The sequence below is a fragment of the Acomys russatus genome, chromosome 13 (genome assembly GCF_903995435.1).
Source record: "Acomys russatus chromosome 13, mAcoRus1.1, whole genome shotgun sequence".
NCBI lineage: Eukaryota > Metazoa > Chordata > Mammalia > Rodentia > Muridae > Acomys > Acomys russatus.
In genome coordinates this window covers 53718953-53733945 of record NC_067149.1, presented here as the reverse complement: position 1 = coordinate 53733945, position 14993 = coordinate 53718953, and the positions used below count along the sequence as shown (strand labels likewise).

At 49.1% G+C, this 14993-nt stretch overlaps 1 protein-coding gene across 1 annotated transcript in view; it reads left to right on the top strand.

The window, feature by feature from the left end:
- Positions 1 to 1610: 1610 nt before the first annotated feature.
- Prmt8 (protein arginine methyltransferase 8) overlaps positions 1611 to 14993 on the top strand; it is an 86981-nt gene continuing 73598 nt past the window's right edge. Inside the window, exon 1 of the mRNA XM_051155430.1 lies at positions 1611 to 1779. Coding sequence (XP_051011387.1) covers positions 1705 to 1779 — 75 coding nt within the window. The 5' untranslated portion in view covers positions 1611 to 1704. The remainder of the gene's footprint in view (positions 1780 to 14993) is intronic.

Here is a 14993-nt window from a genome sequence, read left to right as displayed (position 1 = left end):
TCTTTTACTCCTCACCTCCGCTTATGGCACTGTCTCTTCTGTTTGCCTGAGGATCTGGTCTGTGAGATGTATCCATGCACTGAGCCTGGTTTTGGCCCTTTCCCTCAATGGACCCGGGTTAGTTGAGGACACTTCCCGGCTAGGCTATCAAAGGTTATGATCAGAGTAAGCAGGACATTTGGATTAAATCATTCAAATAAGGACCGAGATGAAGAGGGCAGAATGCTCTGGGTGCATCTATGAAGTCCCTGACCTTGACCTGTGGGCTGGAAAGCCTGAAGGTTTAGCTTTTCCTGAAATAGCCTGCTAAAAGTGTCCTGAGTGTGGCCTCACTCCCCCATTGTTTTATCCCCCAAGCCTGACAGATGGCCAGGAAGAGAGAAAAGAAAGCTCTCAAAGTGAAGACAGGAATGTATTGTATAAAAATTCACACCCCCCACTGCCGCCCAAACTCCCTTAAAAAAAGGATTGAGAGAATCCTAATGGGTACGTGACATCCTCCCAGATCTCTCCCATAAAAGGGACTTCAAGATCTGGTGATGGTGGGGGAGGGGCTGGAAAGGGGCGGGGGGAGAGAAACGTGTGGGCCCTGGGTAGGGGGTGCTGACAGGCAAGACGTGGGTAGGGGAGCTATACCGCAGGCCCTTTCATTGACTTGTTCCTGATCTTTTCTCCTAACCACCTTGGGCAGCTACCTTAACCCCAACCGGGTCCTCCTGAGAGGCATTCTGGTCTTGGGCCCTAAGGGTGAAGGAAAGGCTAGATAGAGACCACCTAGAGTTGAAGGAGTTAAGGACCCCCACCCCCACCCCATCCAGACACCCACCCTTTCACCTCCCAAACCGTAGTCCGAGCAGGAAGGGTCCAGGAATCGACGGGTGTGTGTGTGTGTGTGTGTGTGTGTGTGTGTGTGTGTGTGTGTGTGTGTGTGTGTGTGTGTGTGTGTGTGTGTGTGTGTGTGAATAGGTAACGGTAGCTGAGTCTTGCCAGGAGCTTGCGCTCTTTAGAAGGACTTGCACCCAGGCTGAGAACCTCCAGTCAATAGCCTCCTGGACGCCTGCTTCCCGGAGCCTGGCGCGCGGCCCTGCAGCGTGCGCGCAGCCCTAGCCCCCGCGCCAGGTGTGCGCAGCGCCAGGAGCGGAGCGGAGCAGAGCGCAGGCGGCCCCCAGACCCGGCGGTCCCCGGCACGGGGGCGGGCTGGGGGTCCCCGCCGTCAGCTCCCCACCACCGCCCGCTCCCGCGCACCTCCCACCCCGCCCCCACTCACCCGCTCAGCCCCCGGGAGCGCCGAGCAGGACGCGTGTTGCTTCGCCCAAGGATCGGCAGAAGTTGAGAGAGTTGGCGTCCGCCTCCCGTCTGCCGGACTTCGGAACCGCTGCAAACGCTGGCAAGCCGGTGGGGTCGCCTCCCTCCCGCCCAGCCCGCAGCGCAGGGGAGAGGGGCGAGGAGGGGGTCGCGAGCGCGACCAGAACTTGCAAGTGTGCGAAGGGATGCTAGGCAGATGAAGAGCGAGGAAACGTGAACAAAGTGGCGACCACAGGAGGGACTCCACAGAGCTCGATTGTAGCGGAGGACGCTCGGGCAGAGGGGCTGGCTGGGACTATTCTCCCCCCCCCCCCCGTTCCTCTCGCATTCTTTGGCTCTCTTTTAAAGCCACATCAGCCGTCTTTACTATCTCGAATCCCCAAACCCTTGTTGGCTCTTATGGGCATGAAACACTCCTCCCGTTGCCTGCTCCTCCGGAGGAAAATGGCGGAGAACACAGTCGAAAGCACCGAGGTAAGGAGGCAACCGGGCTGGGGCTTTCAGCGACCCTGCCGCCCACCCGTAGCCCCGTGTGCCGCCGCTGGTGGCAGACAGCACTGCCGCCACGGTGCCAAACTTTCCCCATCCCGCTTGTCTCTGCCGAGATGGGGGTGGGGGGAGGGTAGGGGTGTACGGAGGGGGGGGGCGACCGTGCATGTCTTAGCTCCATTCCCTCTTGAAAATGTTAAAAAAAAAAAAAAAGTCGCTTTCAGCTCTATCATCCTCTCCTGCCACCCACTGCTCCCTTCCTGTTCCCCCTCAAGTCCCAAACCTTGGGCAGCCCCGTCCCCTACCCCTGTGCACTGGATTCCGACAGTGATCCCGGATCTCGTCTTTATGCAGAGGTGGGGTGGGTTATATTAGGGCCAGGTCTGCTTCCTGCAGCCCCTCTACTATCTCCCACCGCTTGCTGGGCTTTATCCTTCAAGCTTGAAGCGATCCCCAAGCTCCGGGTCCCTGCAGCACCGCGGAGAGCTCCTGACCTCAGGGGGCCGACCTGGTGGCCAAACTAAGCACCGGCAACCAGACGCCCCCCACCCGCAGCAGCCCACAGTTGGGCCAGACCGGAGGTCCGCAGTCCTTGTGTGCTAAAGGCTCTGGGAGTGAGCGGTATCGCCGGAGGGCGTAAGGAACGCGGCCCCATTCAGCACCAGGGACAGCACCCGCGCCTGCCGCAGCCAAGTCTGCACAGGAAGGTGGGGGCTGCGGCGCTCAACGGGTCTGCGGCCACTTGTCCCACAGCAGCTTTTAAGGAGGCCGCTCTAGCTCCGCAAACGATACTCTTGCCCTCCGTCTTCGGCCACCCAAACGGCCGCCCTTTCTCTACTCCAGAGTTAGCCCTGAGCTTCAGATAGCCCAGCGGAGCTTAGCGATCCGAGCAAGTCCGTTCTTTTGCCTCGCTCTGACCCCGCAGTCACCACAATGGGATTGTTCTTCGGCTCTGGGCACCTGTAGTCGTGGAGGGGATTGGCGTGGGCAGCCCCCTTACCTTCGCCGAGGAACCATGCGCTGAAGTGGGGGCGGAGTGGGGTGTGTGTGATCATTCCTTATTCGGTGGCAGGAAAAAGACACAGAGCAAACTCCGGGGCTCTATTAATAGCCCGGTGTCTGGTGGGGCTGCCGTACATTTCACATACGGTAACCCATATGCAGTGTGGGGCGGGGATGGGGGTGTGGCGCGGAGACTGTCCGGACCTTGCGGGAACGCAAAAACAACCTGAAGACCCTTCCTGGCCTTCTTTCCTAGAGGTCACAACTCATCCCCCACCCCGTAGTGTAGGCACCAAAGCTTAATAAAAAGAATCACTATTCCTTGGGCACTAGAGGCAGCATGCTTCTGGCAACTGTCGATTTTGAAACAAACACGCTCTGGGGTTTCAAGACGCGGGGCGTTCAGCAGCTAATGTCTTCTCCTTGAGTTAGGGCAAAGCCAGCCTGCATTTCCTTCTCTGACCCATCCTCTTCCCCTCCCCCAACCCGAGAGCAGACCTTTGAAACCGAGTGTAGCACCAGACGCTCAGCATTCCCTTCCCCCTCCGCCCTCTGATCCCCCACCCGCAGAACAGGTTTCTAAAAATAGCTTGGAGTCTCAAGGCCGCGCGCGCTGGCAAAGTGTTGGTCCCGCCAGCACGTAGCAGTCCCTGAAGCCCGGTGGCTATAGCTCTTCCCCGCTGTTTCCCTATCCCACCTCATCTTTGCTTGTCTTAAAAAATAAAATAAAATAAAAATAAAAAGTTTCTGTGGGTCCTCGGATCCACCATCACCAGCGTGGGGTCTGGTGCAGACTCGGGCCACATTCTGCAGTGTGCAGTGGAGGCTGCGGCTTTCTCCACCTCGGCGAGGGTTAAAGGCGTCCGGAGCAGGCAGAGCAACGCGCGACAGGCTATTTTTACTTGCTTCCCCCGCTGCTCCTCGCTCCCCCCATTCTCAGCAGTCGCACATGCCAGCTCTGCTCAAGGCATCAATGAAAACAGCAGTAGAGGCGGCAGCTTCAGGGGGACGAGAGAGAGAGAGAGAGAGAGAGAGAGAGAGAGAGAGAGAGAGAGAGAGAGAGAGAGAGAGAGAGAGAGGGAGAGAGAGGGAGAGAGAGAGAGAGAGAATATATCAAGACAGACGCTAGGTAAAGACCCAGCTGAGGCACCTTACAGGGACACTAAATCAAAGGGGTACAGAGGAGGTTTATAGCTCTCAGCAACTTCATTGGAGAAAGGATTGGAGCAGACTTGGTCAAATGCGCCCAGTGGGGCATCCAGGCCTCGTGACTGCTGCTTGGTTTTCCTCCAGGAATGGGCTGTTTTTGGAATAAGGAGCAAAGCAGTGCTTCCAAAGTGGGGTATTGTGGGGGTGCCTTGACTGTACATCGTGGGGTTGGCAGGCGCACCCTTGCGGATGTGTAGAGGTCCGGGGTGACTATGGCTTTTGTCCAGTGTCTAGCAGGCACTCATTTTGTACCGGAAAATGTAGGTCCCTAAGACTGCACTGCTCTAGCTCTTGCCCTCAAAGAACTCACAAACTAGTGGGCACATGGTGGGAGAGTCTTGTCGCATCCTTCTCTGCCTTTTGCCGGTGTTAGCACACGCCTCCTGTTCTGGGCTCATATTAAGGCTGTGGGAGAAGCAAAGGTTCCTATTTGCTTCTCTCTCTCTCTCTCTCTCTCTCTCTCTCTCTCTCTCTCTCTCTCTCTCTCTCTCTCTCTCTCTCTCTCTCTCTCTCTCTCTGAGGTCACAGAGTAGCCCAAGGGCAGGCAGCGACCACAGCCAACTGGTGTGTTAAGTCAGGCTGGGAACATAGATTGCCCTCACTTTGGACTCATTGCTCTTTGCCCTACTCTTGCTATTTCTAGAAAGATGCCATGTGTGAATGGAAGTGGATGGGAGTGGGAGGAGACAGTTGCTATGGAAGGGAAAGAGGCACAGGAAGGGAGGCTGAGAAGATGGGTAGATGAGAGGTGCCCCCCCCCAAACACACACACAAGGTAAGGCTTTAGAAAGAGGTGGCAGTCATCAGGCAGCGGTGCTGGTGGTGGTGAGGGATATAGTGGAGGGAATGAGGGGTGTCCCTATGTGTACTGTGACCACAGTCTCCAGGCCTGAAAAGTGAGAAGCTAGGGCATGGCAGCTCCAGTGCAAGACTTTTGGCTACAGCTGGGCTCGAATGCACTTTCAACCACTTTGGTTTTGGTTTCTCATTAGTCTGAGCTGGTTCTGCTCATAGGGGAGCCCCTGTCTTCACTTCCTGGTTTTCCTTCAGCCTCTCCATCTCCTAGGCCCACTTTTTTTTTTCTTTTGGGACATGGTCTTCTATAGCCTGGACAAGCCTTGAGCTCTCAAGGATGACCTCAAACTCTTTATCCTAACTTCTGGGGATTATAGAACTGTGACACCGCTGCTTTGGAATTTATGCAGTGCTGCGATAAAACCTAGGGCTTTGTGAACATTAGGTAAACATTCTACCAGTCTGAGCTACATCATCAGCATCATCAGCATGGTGCTGGGGCCTCCTGTGACATCTACAGAGCCTCCACTCCCATTCTTTGCAGCCTACCCTCAGTGCTCAAGGGGGATCCTTTAACTCTATGCTAGGACCCTAGCTGACCTCTCCCCCCCCACGGCACCCCACCCCCGAAGCTGGCCATGTCTAGTCCAGTCTCACCATCTTTGCATGGCTTTTGAAAGGATAAATCTGCTTGTGGTAAGTCAGCACTCTGAAAACTTAGGAGCTACCACATTTCCTAAGGGTACTGCAGTTCTCAGCATAGTGGGCAAGGCCCTTTAATACCTGCCTCGTGGGAGCACCCAAAGGCAGCTGGATTTATGCCTGAATGCTTGTGTGTTCCTCCCTGCATCTTTGATGCTTCTTCCCATTCACCTCTCTGGAGGGGAAATGTCTTCCTCAACCTGCAAGACTCAAATCAAATGTTGCTTCCTCTGGGCAGCCTTCCCAGATCTCTCATTTAACCTCTGTCTCTAGGGAGAGCAATCTATTGCTTCTTCTTAGGTATTTGCGCTTCCTGTCTCTTGCTTTTCCTATCAAAGGATAATTGCCTTTTTAAAATGTGTTTATTTCTCCAATTAGATAGGCAACATTTTTTAAAAACTTGTCTTATTTTTAGCATGGTGTTGGCCACACTGTAAATAATATGTAGAATGAATTGATTGGTGTGATTATAAGACTCTTTTGAGCCTTCTGACTTTCTAAAAATGGAGGTTCCCATCTGTAAGCACCTTCTCTTACTTACTAGTCCAAGGTCACCTGGTATGACATTGGGGGATTAAACCAGGCAGGTGGGAGGGGCCACAACAAGACTGGGGCTATAGGACAATTTTACTGAGAGCAATCAGACTTTTTATACCCTTATCAGAGACAGAATAGAATGGCAATGGCCAGGATCAATACAGTGGGAGTTGCCAGGATACAATCATGCTTGCACACCTCACATGGTATGTACACAAGATTAATGTCTAAGACCAATTGTCTTGTCAAGCTCCCATGTTTCCTTGACTTCTGAGGGGACAACAAAGAGGCTGAGATGCTTCACTGCCTAAAGGAGTGCATCAGTCTCTCAGGAAATGGAAGGTACATTGTGTGCTCCAGGAGCCATGGCCTGTAACCCAAAAAGCCTATGTCTCTCAAGGCTGTTAGGCCAGGCCAAATCCATGGTTCCCTGGACCCATCTCTATTCTCCTGCTGAGCTTGAGCTAATGCAGTCCTTTTAAACTCACAATGGACAAAGACTGTGGGAATCCAGATGTTTCAACCACCCAAAGCATCCCGGTATGTTCTGGCTGTTCATGGACCTATTCAATACTTGGTAATCATTGCCTCTTTCTATGGGGTATGCACCTAAAAGAAGATAAATGTATTCATTACAAGGTCTTCTTGCAAGCCAGGAGGTTAATGGGCCCGCCTCTGTTTTTCTTTGCTTTACTGATTCTTGGTGAAAACCTGATGCATTATTAATGGCTGGTGACTCCTTGATTGGGGGATCCATCACTCCAAAGGAGAACACCGGGACTAGAAATAAAATAGTCTTACCGATACTCTTTTCAAAGAATGCTTCTTGGATGCTCTGTTGACTTGCTGGCACAGAAAGAGAATCATCATGGACCGAGAAAGATCCTACAGTGATGAAAGGGCCTGGGCACCCAAGAGCACTGCTGGAGTTACAGGGGTAACTGAGCTGACTTCTTGAGTGGTGTATATACTTGGAAGCTTAGGCTAATACCCATTTGCTTTGGCTTCACTTTCCGATGAAGTGCATAGCCCCACTATACCAATGTCAGAGAACTGAGAGGCAGGGACAAGAGGAGGCTGGAAGCACCTGCTTCTCTGAGGATGGTCTGTCTCTCTGTCTCTTTTTTGAAGAATTTAGGTACCCTCTAGCTGCTCAGGCCCTGGAGTCCAGCTACTGGCTTTAATTCCAGTTCTGGACTCCCTAGATGTGTTGCTACATTGAGCCAGTCATGTCAGAAGATAATCACAATGATTAAATACATTCAGGCTTGCACAGGGGTTTGGACCCTGGCTTGTTCCTGGCCAACACTGGGTGTTTGACCATTGTTCTACTGGCTTATAAAAATCTTGCCAGGGGAAGTTCAGTTTGGGCTCCCATGCTTTCCTTGTTGAAATGGCCCCTTATCTGTAATCCACATCCATTTTCCTTCTTCAGCAAACACTGGCTTCAACTCCAAAGTAAGCTCAGGAGAATTAAGAAGATACATCTCACACTGCTCCCCCCATCCCCTACAAGTTTGGCTTTGTTGAGAGTCCTAAATTGGCGTTTGGCTGTCAAGGAGAGTGAGACACAACACTCCTGTCTCCAATTCTGGAGTGAGCTTCATTTCCTGCTCTTTGCTAATGGCATCACACACCAGCGTGAAACTGGTGCAAACATCTGTAAAAACACTACTTACACCTTGGATTGTACTGTGCCAGCGAGAAAGACATGGGCAACCTGAGTTGCCAAGGTCACTGCAAGAGGCTATTGTGTGTATGAGATGCGGGGGGGGGGGGGGGCGGGAGGTTTCATCCTTGTAAACGGAAGCAGTCAGCAGATGGAGAGGGACCCCCCCAAAATTGCTTTGCCATTGCTCTTGCCTCTTAAACTCTTACCCAAGATGCCTAGTTGCCCGCTCAGTGGTTTCTTGTCAAAAGGTCACAGAGGAAATGTTTTCCCTAATTTTCCAGCTAGCCCAGCAGTTGAGAAGTTCTTTCCTGGAATCTGAACCCATTCTCATATTCTAACTGCAGTTACCTTTGTAAAACTAGGGTAGCACCCACATGGCAGCTCATAACTGTCTGTAACTCCAGTTCTAGGTGATTGGACATCCTCACACCAAATGCACATAAAAATACAATGAATTAAATTAAACAAAAGAAAAACTAGGTGGTTAGGCTTTTAGCTAAGGCATTAGCTACCATCTCCTATTTTTTTTTCCTTCCTTTTTGTGATAGGGTCTTACTATGTACCTCTGGCTAGCCTGGAACTCATTATGTAGACCAGGCTGGCTTTGCACTCACGGAGAGTAAAAGCATGTCCCACCATGCTAAGCCTGTTAACTTCTTTTCTAGTTTGTGTTCAGATCCCCCCCCCCCACCCTACCCCTGCTCTCTGCTACTTGGTAATCATAGACCAGAATGTTAGAGAAGGCTACTCTCGCCTGTATTATCCAGCTGGTTGGCTCTTTCACACATCAGATGTCTTTCCATATTTTACTTGTTGTTAGAATCCTCTCAAGCCTCATGGCTTTTCCCAACTTTGTAATGGGATACTCATCAGTAAAGATCCGTCTCCTTTAAAGTATTATTTGATAAATGCAAACAGTTTGATCTGCACATTTTTATAGCATCATAATCTTAAAGTGGAAAAAAAATCTCAATACTAGACAAAGAGAGAACACTGTTCCCTGTCACCGCTGGTGGTGAACACTTCTTTAGTCTTAGATCAATGATGCTCTTGCCCCTTTTAAAGAGAGCATCAAACGTATGGTTCTGACTTTTTGTGTATCTTTTCTGGTATGTTTTGACCTGTAGCATCATCCAAAGCTTAATTTTTTTCCACAAAGACCTTGGAAACTTTGCCCAATGAGAGCTCTATCATCTTTCTGATCCATAGATGCCCTGTTACACATTCCTTCCTATGGGAAACTGTGAGACACATGCTATTCCCGTTGTGTAGATTAATGTGACCTGCAAAGGACCTGAGATAAGTATGTGATAGAACCAAGACCCCAAACTTTGGCTGTCTAGTCACCAAGACCCACATTTTGTCTGCCTTATGAGTCTGACGAGACATGGGGAAAAACCAAAGCAAGAAATGAAAAATGAAGACAAAGGAATGAAAAAAAAAATTAACAGAAAAAATAAGGACACGCAGGCTTGGGAAACAGCCAAAAAGAGACCTCAACATTACTTTCTCTTTTCTAGGTATTTTCCTGTTGTCTCTACTACTGTCTTACCACCCTCACTTCCACAGTCCTCAATAACATCTGTGGCTAAGAAGGACACGTCATAACTTGTGTAGAGATAACAATCCTTTTCTCCCACTGTGCATACATACAACTCATCCTGGAGAGTGTGTTGATGGACCAGGAAAAAGCATTCCCATGTAATAAAGTGTACCATTTTGGAAGCTAAACCCAAGGCCGCCATCATTACACCTAGACTCTACGCTAGCCGCTACTCTATGGGGGTGAACTGAACACTAAAGACTGCTTTATTGTTTGTTTGCTTGCTTGGTTGGTTTTTAAACAGTCTTCTTGGTTTCATCACTCACTTGCACTTCTTAGTGGTGTTGTAGTGGAGTACCACAAACTGGGTGGCTTAAAACAGAATACATTTTGTTTCACAGTTCTGGAAGCCAGGAGTCTGCAATCCAGCTGCCAGGAGAGTTGGTTCAGTCTAGAGGCTCTGGCGAGCATCCTTTCCTGTTCCTTCCCTTTCTCTTTGGTTCCTGTGGTCTCCAAGTGTGCTGGGAACTCCTTGGCTTGTAGACACAGCATTCTAATCTCTGCTTCCATCTTTATTGGCTTTTCTGTCACATTGGACTACCCATCCTTCTCCACTTCATCTTAACTTGGTAATTTCTGCTATGATTCCAATTCCAAATGAGGCCACTGCCTTAGTTAGGATTTCTATCACTGCAATGCAATACCATGATGAAAAGCAACTTTGGGAAGAATGGGCTTATTTCAACTTAACAATCCCAAGTCACACTCCATCACTGAAGAAAGTCAGGGCAGGAACTCAAGGTAGGAACTTGAAGGCAGGAACTAAAGCAGAGGCTATAGAGGAATGCTGCTTATTGGCTTGTTTCCCATATCTTGCTAAAAATGCTTTATTATATAACCCAAGGTTACCTGGCACACCCACAGTGGGATAAACCCTCTTACATCAATCATTAATTAAGAAAATGCCCCATAGACCTGCCTAGGGCAATATAATGGGGGTCTTTTCTCAATTAAAGTCCCTCTTCCCAGATAATTTTAGCTTGCATCAAGCTGGATAACAAAACAAAACAAACAAAAACCAAAACCAAAATCATCCAGGACAGTCACTTTCATGAATACTGTAGGTCAGGATATAAAACATCTTTTGATCCCCCAGCATAATGCCCACAACTTAGTAAGCCTGAGTACAGAGCCTGGCTGATGAATGGCTGGATGACTGGCTATGTGATGCAGCCTTCCCCACTCCTCTCCTCCCATTGATCTCTTTCCTTCATTTTGCTGCCCACCTCACCCAGGGTCTCTTAATGCAGCTTTTTCCTTGAGCCATAGCAATTATCACAGGAGCTATCATGTTCATTTAGTGTTTATCTTTTTATTTCCAGTGGGCACAGTAAATGCTGTGCAAACATGGCTTTCCGCAGCAGCAGCAGCAGCAGCAGCAGCACAAAGCAGTTCTTACCAATTGCATTTTGTAATTGAGGAAATTTCAACTTGCCATGGTTAATTATCTTGACCAAGAGTATACCATTGGTAGGAAGCTGGGATGACATGCTTTGAGTTGAAATGTGCTATTATTGACACCGGTCTCTCTCTTTTCCCATTCTTTCTCTCCTTTTCTGTCTCTCCCTCTATGTTTTGGGTATGTGTGTGGTGTATGCATGTGTATGTGTCAGTATTTTGTCAAGCACCTTGCATGTGTGTACACATAGAGGCCAGAGGTCCATATCAGGTGTCTTCTTCACTTTATCATTCTCCACCTTATGTTTGAAGAAAACCCTCCTCCTAAACCTGGAGCTTGCCAATCATCAAGGTCAACTTCCGGAAAGCCCAGGGATCCTCCTGTTTCCGGCTCCTCTTTTTAATTTGAGTGCTGGGAATCCAGACTTAGGTCCTCAAGCTTGCATGACAAGAACTTTACCAATGACATCACCTCTTTTTTTGTCCCACACCCGCTCTTACTCACCAGATAAACTTGTAGGCATGGGAAAGAACTGCTGCTTTCCAGCTCTCGCAGGTTACTCTCTGTATTCACGCCCAGCATTCATGGACGATCTGTAACAACATTTCATCCCATAGGGGCATTCTGAGCGCTGTGGGTTGGATCATACAAGTCCAGTGTTTAGCATGAGGTCTGTGCGCAAGAACGCGAGCTGTCATTAATCACCTGGCTTCTCTGGTAGAGTCTTAAAGTGGGAGCAGATGAATAAACAGCCTTGGCTGGTGACATCATGCAGTCGGTGCGGCCGCCGCAGGAGCTGAGCAGTCGAGGAAAGGCTCAACTCCAAAGACAGCTGGAGAGAGGACTCCAAAGTCTTGGTGCTCTTGGGTCCCACTGGGCCTGTGACAAACAGCCTTGCCACAGGAAGATGGGGATTCTCTGTGACCCACAGTCCAGCCCACTGCACTGGGAGCTCATATTCAGCTCTGGAGGGTCAGCACTTCGGTACCTGGTAACATCTACCAGTGAAAGTGAAATCCCAGTTCATTCCCAAAAATATGAGGGATATGGAGATTGGGTCATCAGTCTGCCAGACTATGACATGCCAGAGGAAGCAGACAATGACTCAGGTGCCTCAGTGCCCATCCCCCAACCTGTCTCCTAAAGATAGATGATAGATAGATAGATAGATAGATAGATAGATAGATAGATAGATAGATAGAAAGCCACCCTTAGCTGTTAATTACTGTACAAATGTAGCACTTTTGTGTTCTTAACAGAGAACTGAGGCACAAGGGGGAAGACTAACATGAGAGAGACCTCGCTCTCACAGGACAGATTGGATGGTTAATTAACGACTTGACCGTAAGTCCCTTAGGAGAAGACACTGTGTACTTGGCCTGACCCAGGCTGGTCTAGTTAAGTAGGACCAAATTGGGCTAATGTAACTACAAAGGGAGTGGCAATTAGCAAATTCATCAATTACGGCCCCATTGGCCACTGTATTGTGGGAGATAATTTCCTGTTAGATGAAGTAAAGTGGTAGCCTTTCAAGACTGGGGCTCCCAGAAGATGAAAGAGTGGCATTCCCGCAGATGCATTCAATTCAAGGACTCCATCTCTCTGACAAGCAGCTATGACAGCAATTCTCTGAAGAGGCTCAGAGAATCCACAAATGATTACAGCCCATCAGAAGTGCAGTTAGGATCTTAATTGGGGACCATCCTGTGTTAGTATCAACACACATTTATTCACAGTTTTCCTAGAGGTGTGTGTCTAGGAAAACTGAGGGCTAGTTAACGGTTGACTGATGTCACATCCATGTCCCAAGCACAGGAAACAATCTCCTTTTGTTAGAATCTCTTTCTGTGTCCCTTTGCTCAAGCTATAGCTGAGGAGCCCAGTGCAGAATAGGGTGGTTTGGGGCATCATTTTTGAGTTTTTGTCTTGCTTTCATCCCTGTAGGATTACAAAGCTCATTTTAAAGGGTAGCAGGGAGAGTTACACTGACTAATGATTTTGGACATAAAGAAGCCTGATAAATGTTTTCTCTTCTTTCTTCCTGTTGGAACTTTACTTGCCCAGCTTTTGTTTTGCTGTTAGTGGAAAATTTATAGTTCAGAGTGGGAACAGTTGCTTCTAAATTTCTGGAAGAACTGATATGAAGGAGAGAGTCCTGGGAGCCTGTGGGGGGCTGTGCACCCATGTCTGACAGGGTAGGTAGGTACAGTGCACAGACAAGCATGCTCACATCCTTACACACTCATCCTGTAGGACTTGAGATTCGTTTCACACACTGCACAAGGGCAGTTTTAATTGCCGGCTGGAGCTTTTGAGATAGAGGCAGTGTCTGACCCCTCAGTGTGGGGGAGTATGTTTCATGTGGGACACGGTCAGAATGAGGCTGGGGTATTAGTTACCTTTCTGGTCACTGTGATAAAATACCTGACAGAAGTGGTTTAAGGTGGAGAAAAGGTTTGTTTTGACTCACAATTTGAGGGCTCCATTTGTCATGGTGAGAGTGAGGCAGGAGAAATGGAAGAGGGGCTGGAAATGGGGGCAAGGAGGTAGCTGGTCACACTGTGTCCTCAGTTAGGGCTGAATGTTGGTGTCCCCTTGCTTTCCCCTTTTTATTCAGTCCAGGTCCCCAGCCCATGGGTGGGGCCACCCATATTTAAAACAATCTAGAAACACCCCGAAGACCCTTGCAGTGATGCCTGAGGTGGTTCTAGATTCTGTCAAGTTGATAGGAAGACAAACTGTCACAGGCAGCTGTGGGAACAGCTGAGGCAAAGCCTTGTGGGGAGAGCTGAGCATGAGGTTAAAGGGCTTTGCAGCCTCAAATGTGTCAGGTATGGCCTGGGATCTGGGCTACCTTCTTTCACTCTCAGGCTTTCCCCAGGTGATGTCATCCTTGCTCCTGGCTTCTCCTGCGTTTTTATGTGCTTAGTGTCCCATGCATCTGGGAGCTTTGTCCCCAGAATGGTGGGAAAGGAAGATGGACGTTGGAGAGATGAGACTGCCGAGTAAAGGTGATCAATTCACATGACAGATGTGAAGGAAATCATCCTCATGCAGCCCATCACCACGTAACAGTAACAGGAATAAAGAGGTGGGGCCGAGCAGGAGGTACTTGAGTCTCATGGGAGGTGCTCTCAGCACAGACTACGGGACTGTAGTCTCATTCTGTTTCCAGGTTTGAGATGAAACTGTTCACTTCCATGTGTACGACTGCCATAAATATGTTTCCACCTGTCTTCCCTCACCGGAGGCCAAGCCAGCATGGCAGCCAACCTCAAACTCTGAAACCGTGAGCGCTGTAAGTCCTTTTTTTTTTGTGAATAGCCTGCCCCGGGTGTTTTGTGATAGTATTGTGATGCTGACTACAGCAGCTTTCCTTCCTGGTTCATGTGCAACTCTTTCTCAACCTCATAGCTGCAGCTGAGCCTTCTCTTCCAAGTTCATGCCACGTCTGACTGCCTACAGGACCTTTCCACTTAGATGTCTCATTGGAGCCCCAAATTCCTATTCTTCTCTTCCCGCTAACTCACACTTTCTTCTGCTCTGTGTGTCCTCATCTTGCTGAGTATTAAGTCACCAAAATGACAAAGCTAGACTCTTCTCTGTCCTTTCTCCTCAACAAGGGATGAAGACTCTGCTCAAGTCTTTTGTATGTATGCGCACATGTATGTGAACTTGCACATGTGTGTACATGCATGTTTATACATGAGTTTGTACATGTGTGTACACGAGTATGTTTGTATATGTGTACATGCATGTGTGTGTTTGTGTGTGTGTGTGCATGTGTGTGTGTGTGTATGCATGTGTGTGTTTGTGTGTGTGTGTGTGTATGCATGTGTGTGCATGTGTGTGTGTGTATGCATGTGTGTGTGTGTGTGTGTGTGTGTGCATGTGTGTGTTTAATAGGTATGTGTGGTGTACGCCTATGAATATGCAGGTACCCGAATATGCAGAGCCTAGAACAAGACAAGTCAGGGGGTGTCTTCCACTCTTCCTTTCTGCCTTATTGCCTTGAAACGAGGTCTCTCACTGCACTGGAGGCGCACTGGCTAAGGCAGCTTACCATCAAACTCTCAGGATCCCTTTCTACCCACCTCCCCGTGTTGGAGTTACAGACATGCACAGTCATGTTGGAATTTTTACATGGACAGGTGCTAGGGATTTGAATTCATGTCCTTATGCTTGCACAGGAAGCACTTTTACCCAATCCATTTAGTCACCTCCCCAGCCTCATTTAGGCACCTTAGGTACTTGTTATCTCACTGTCCCAGGTCTGTCCT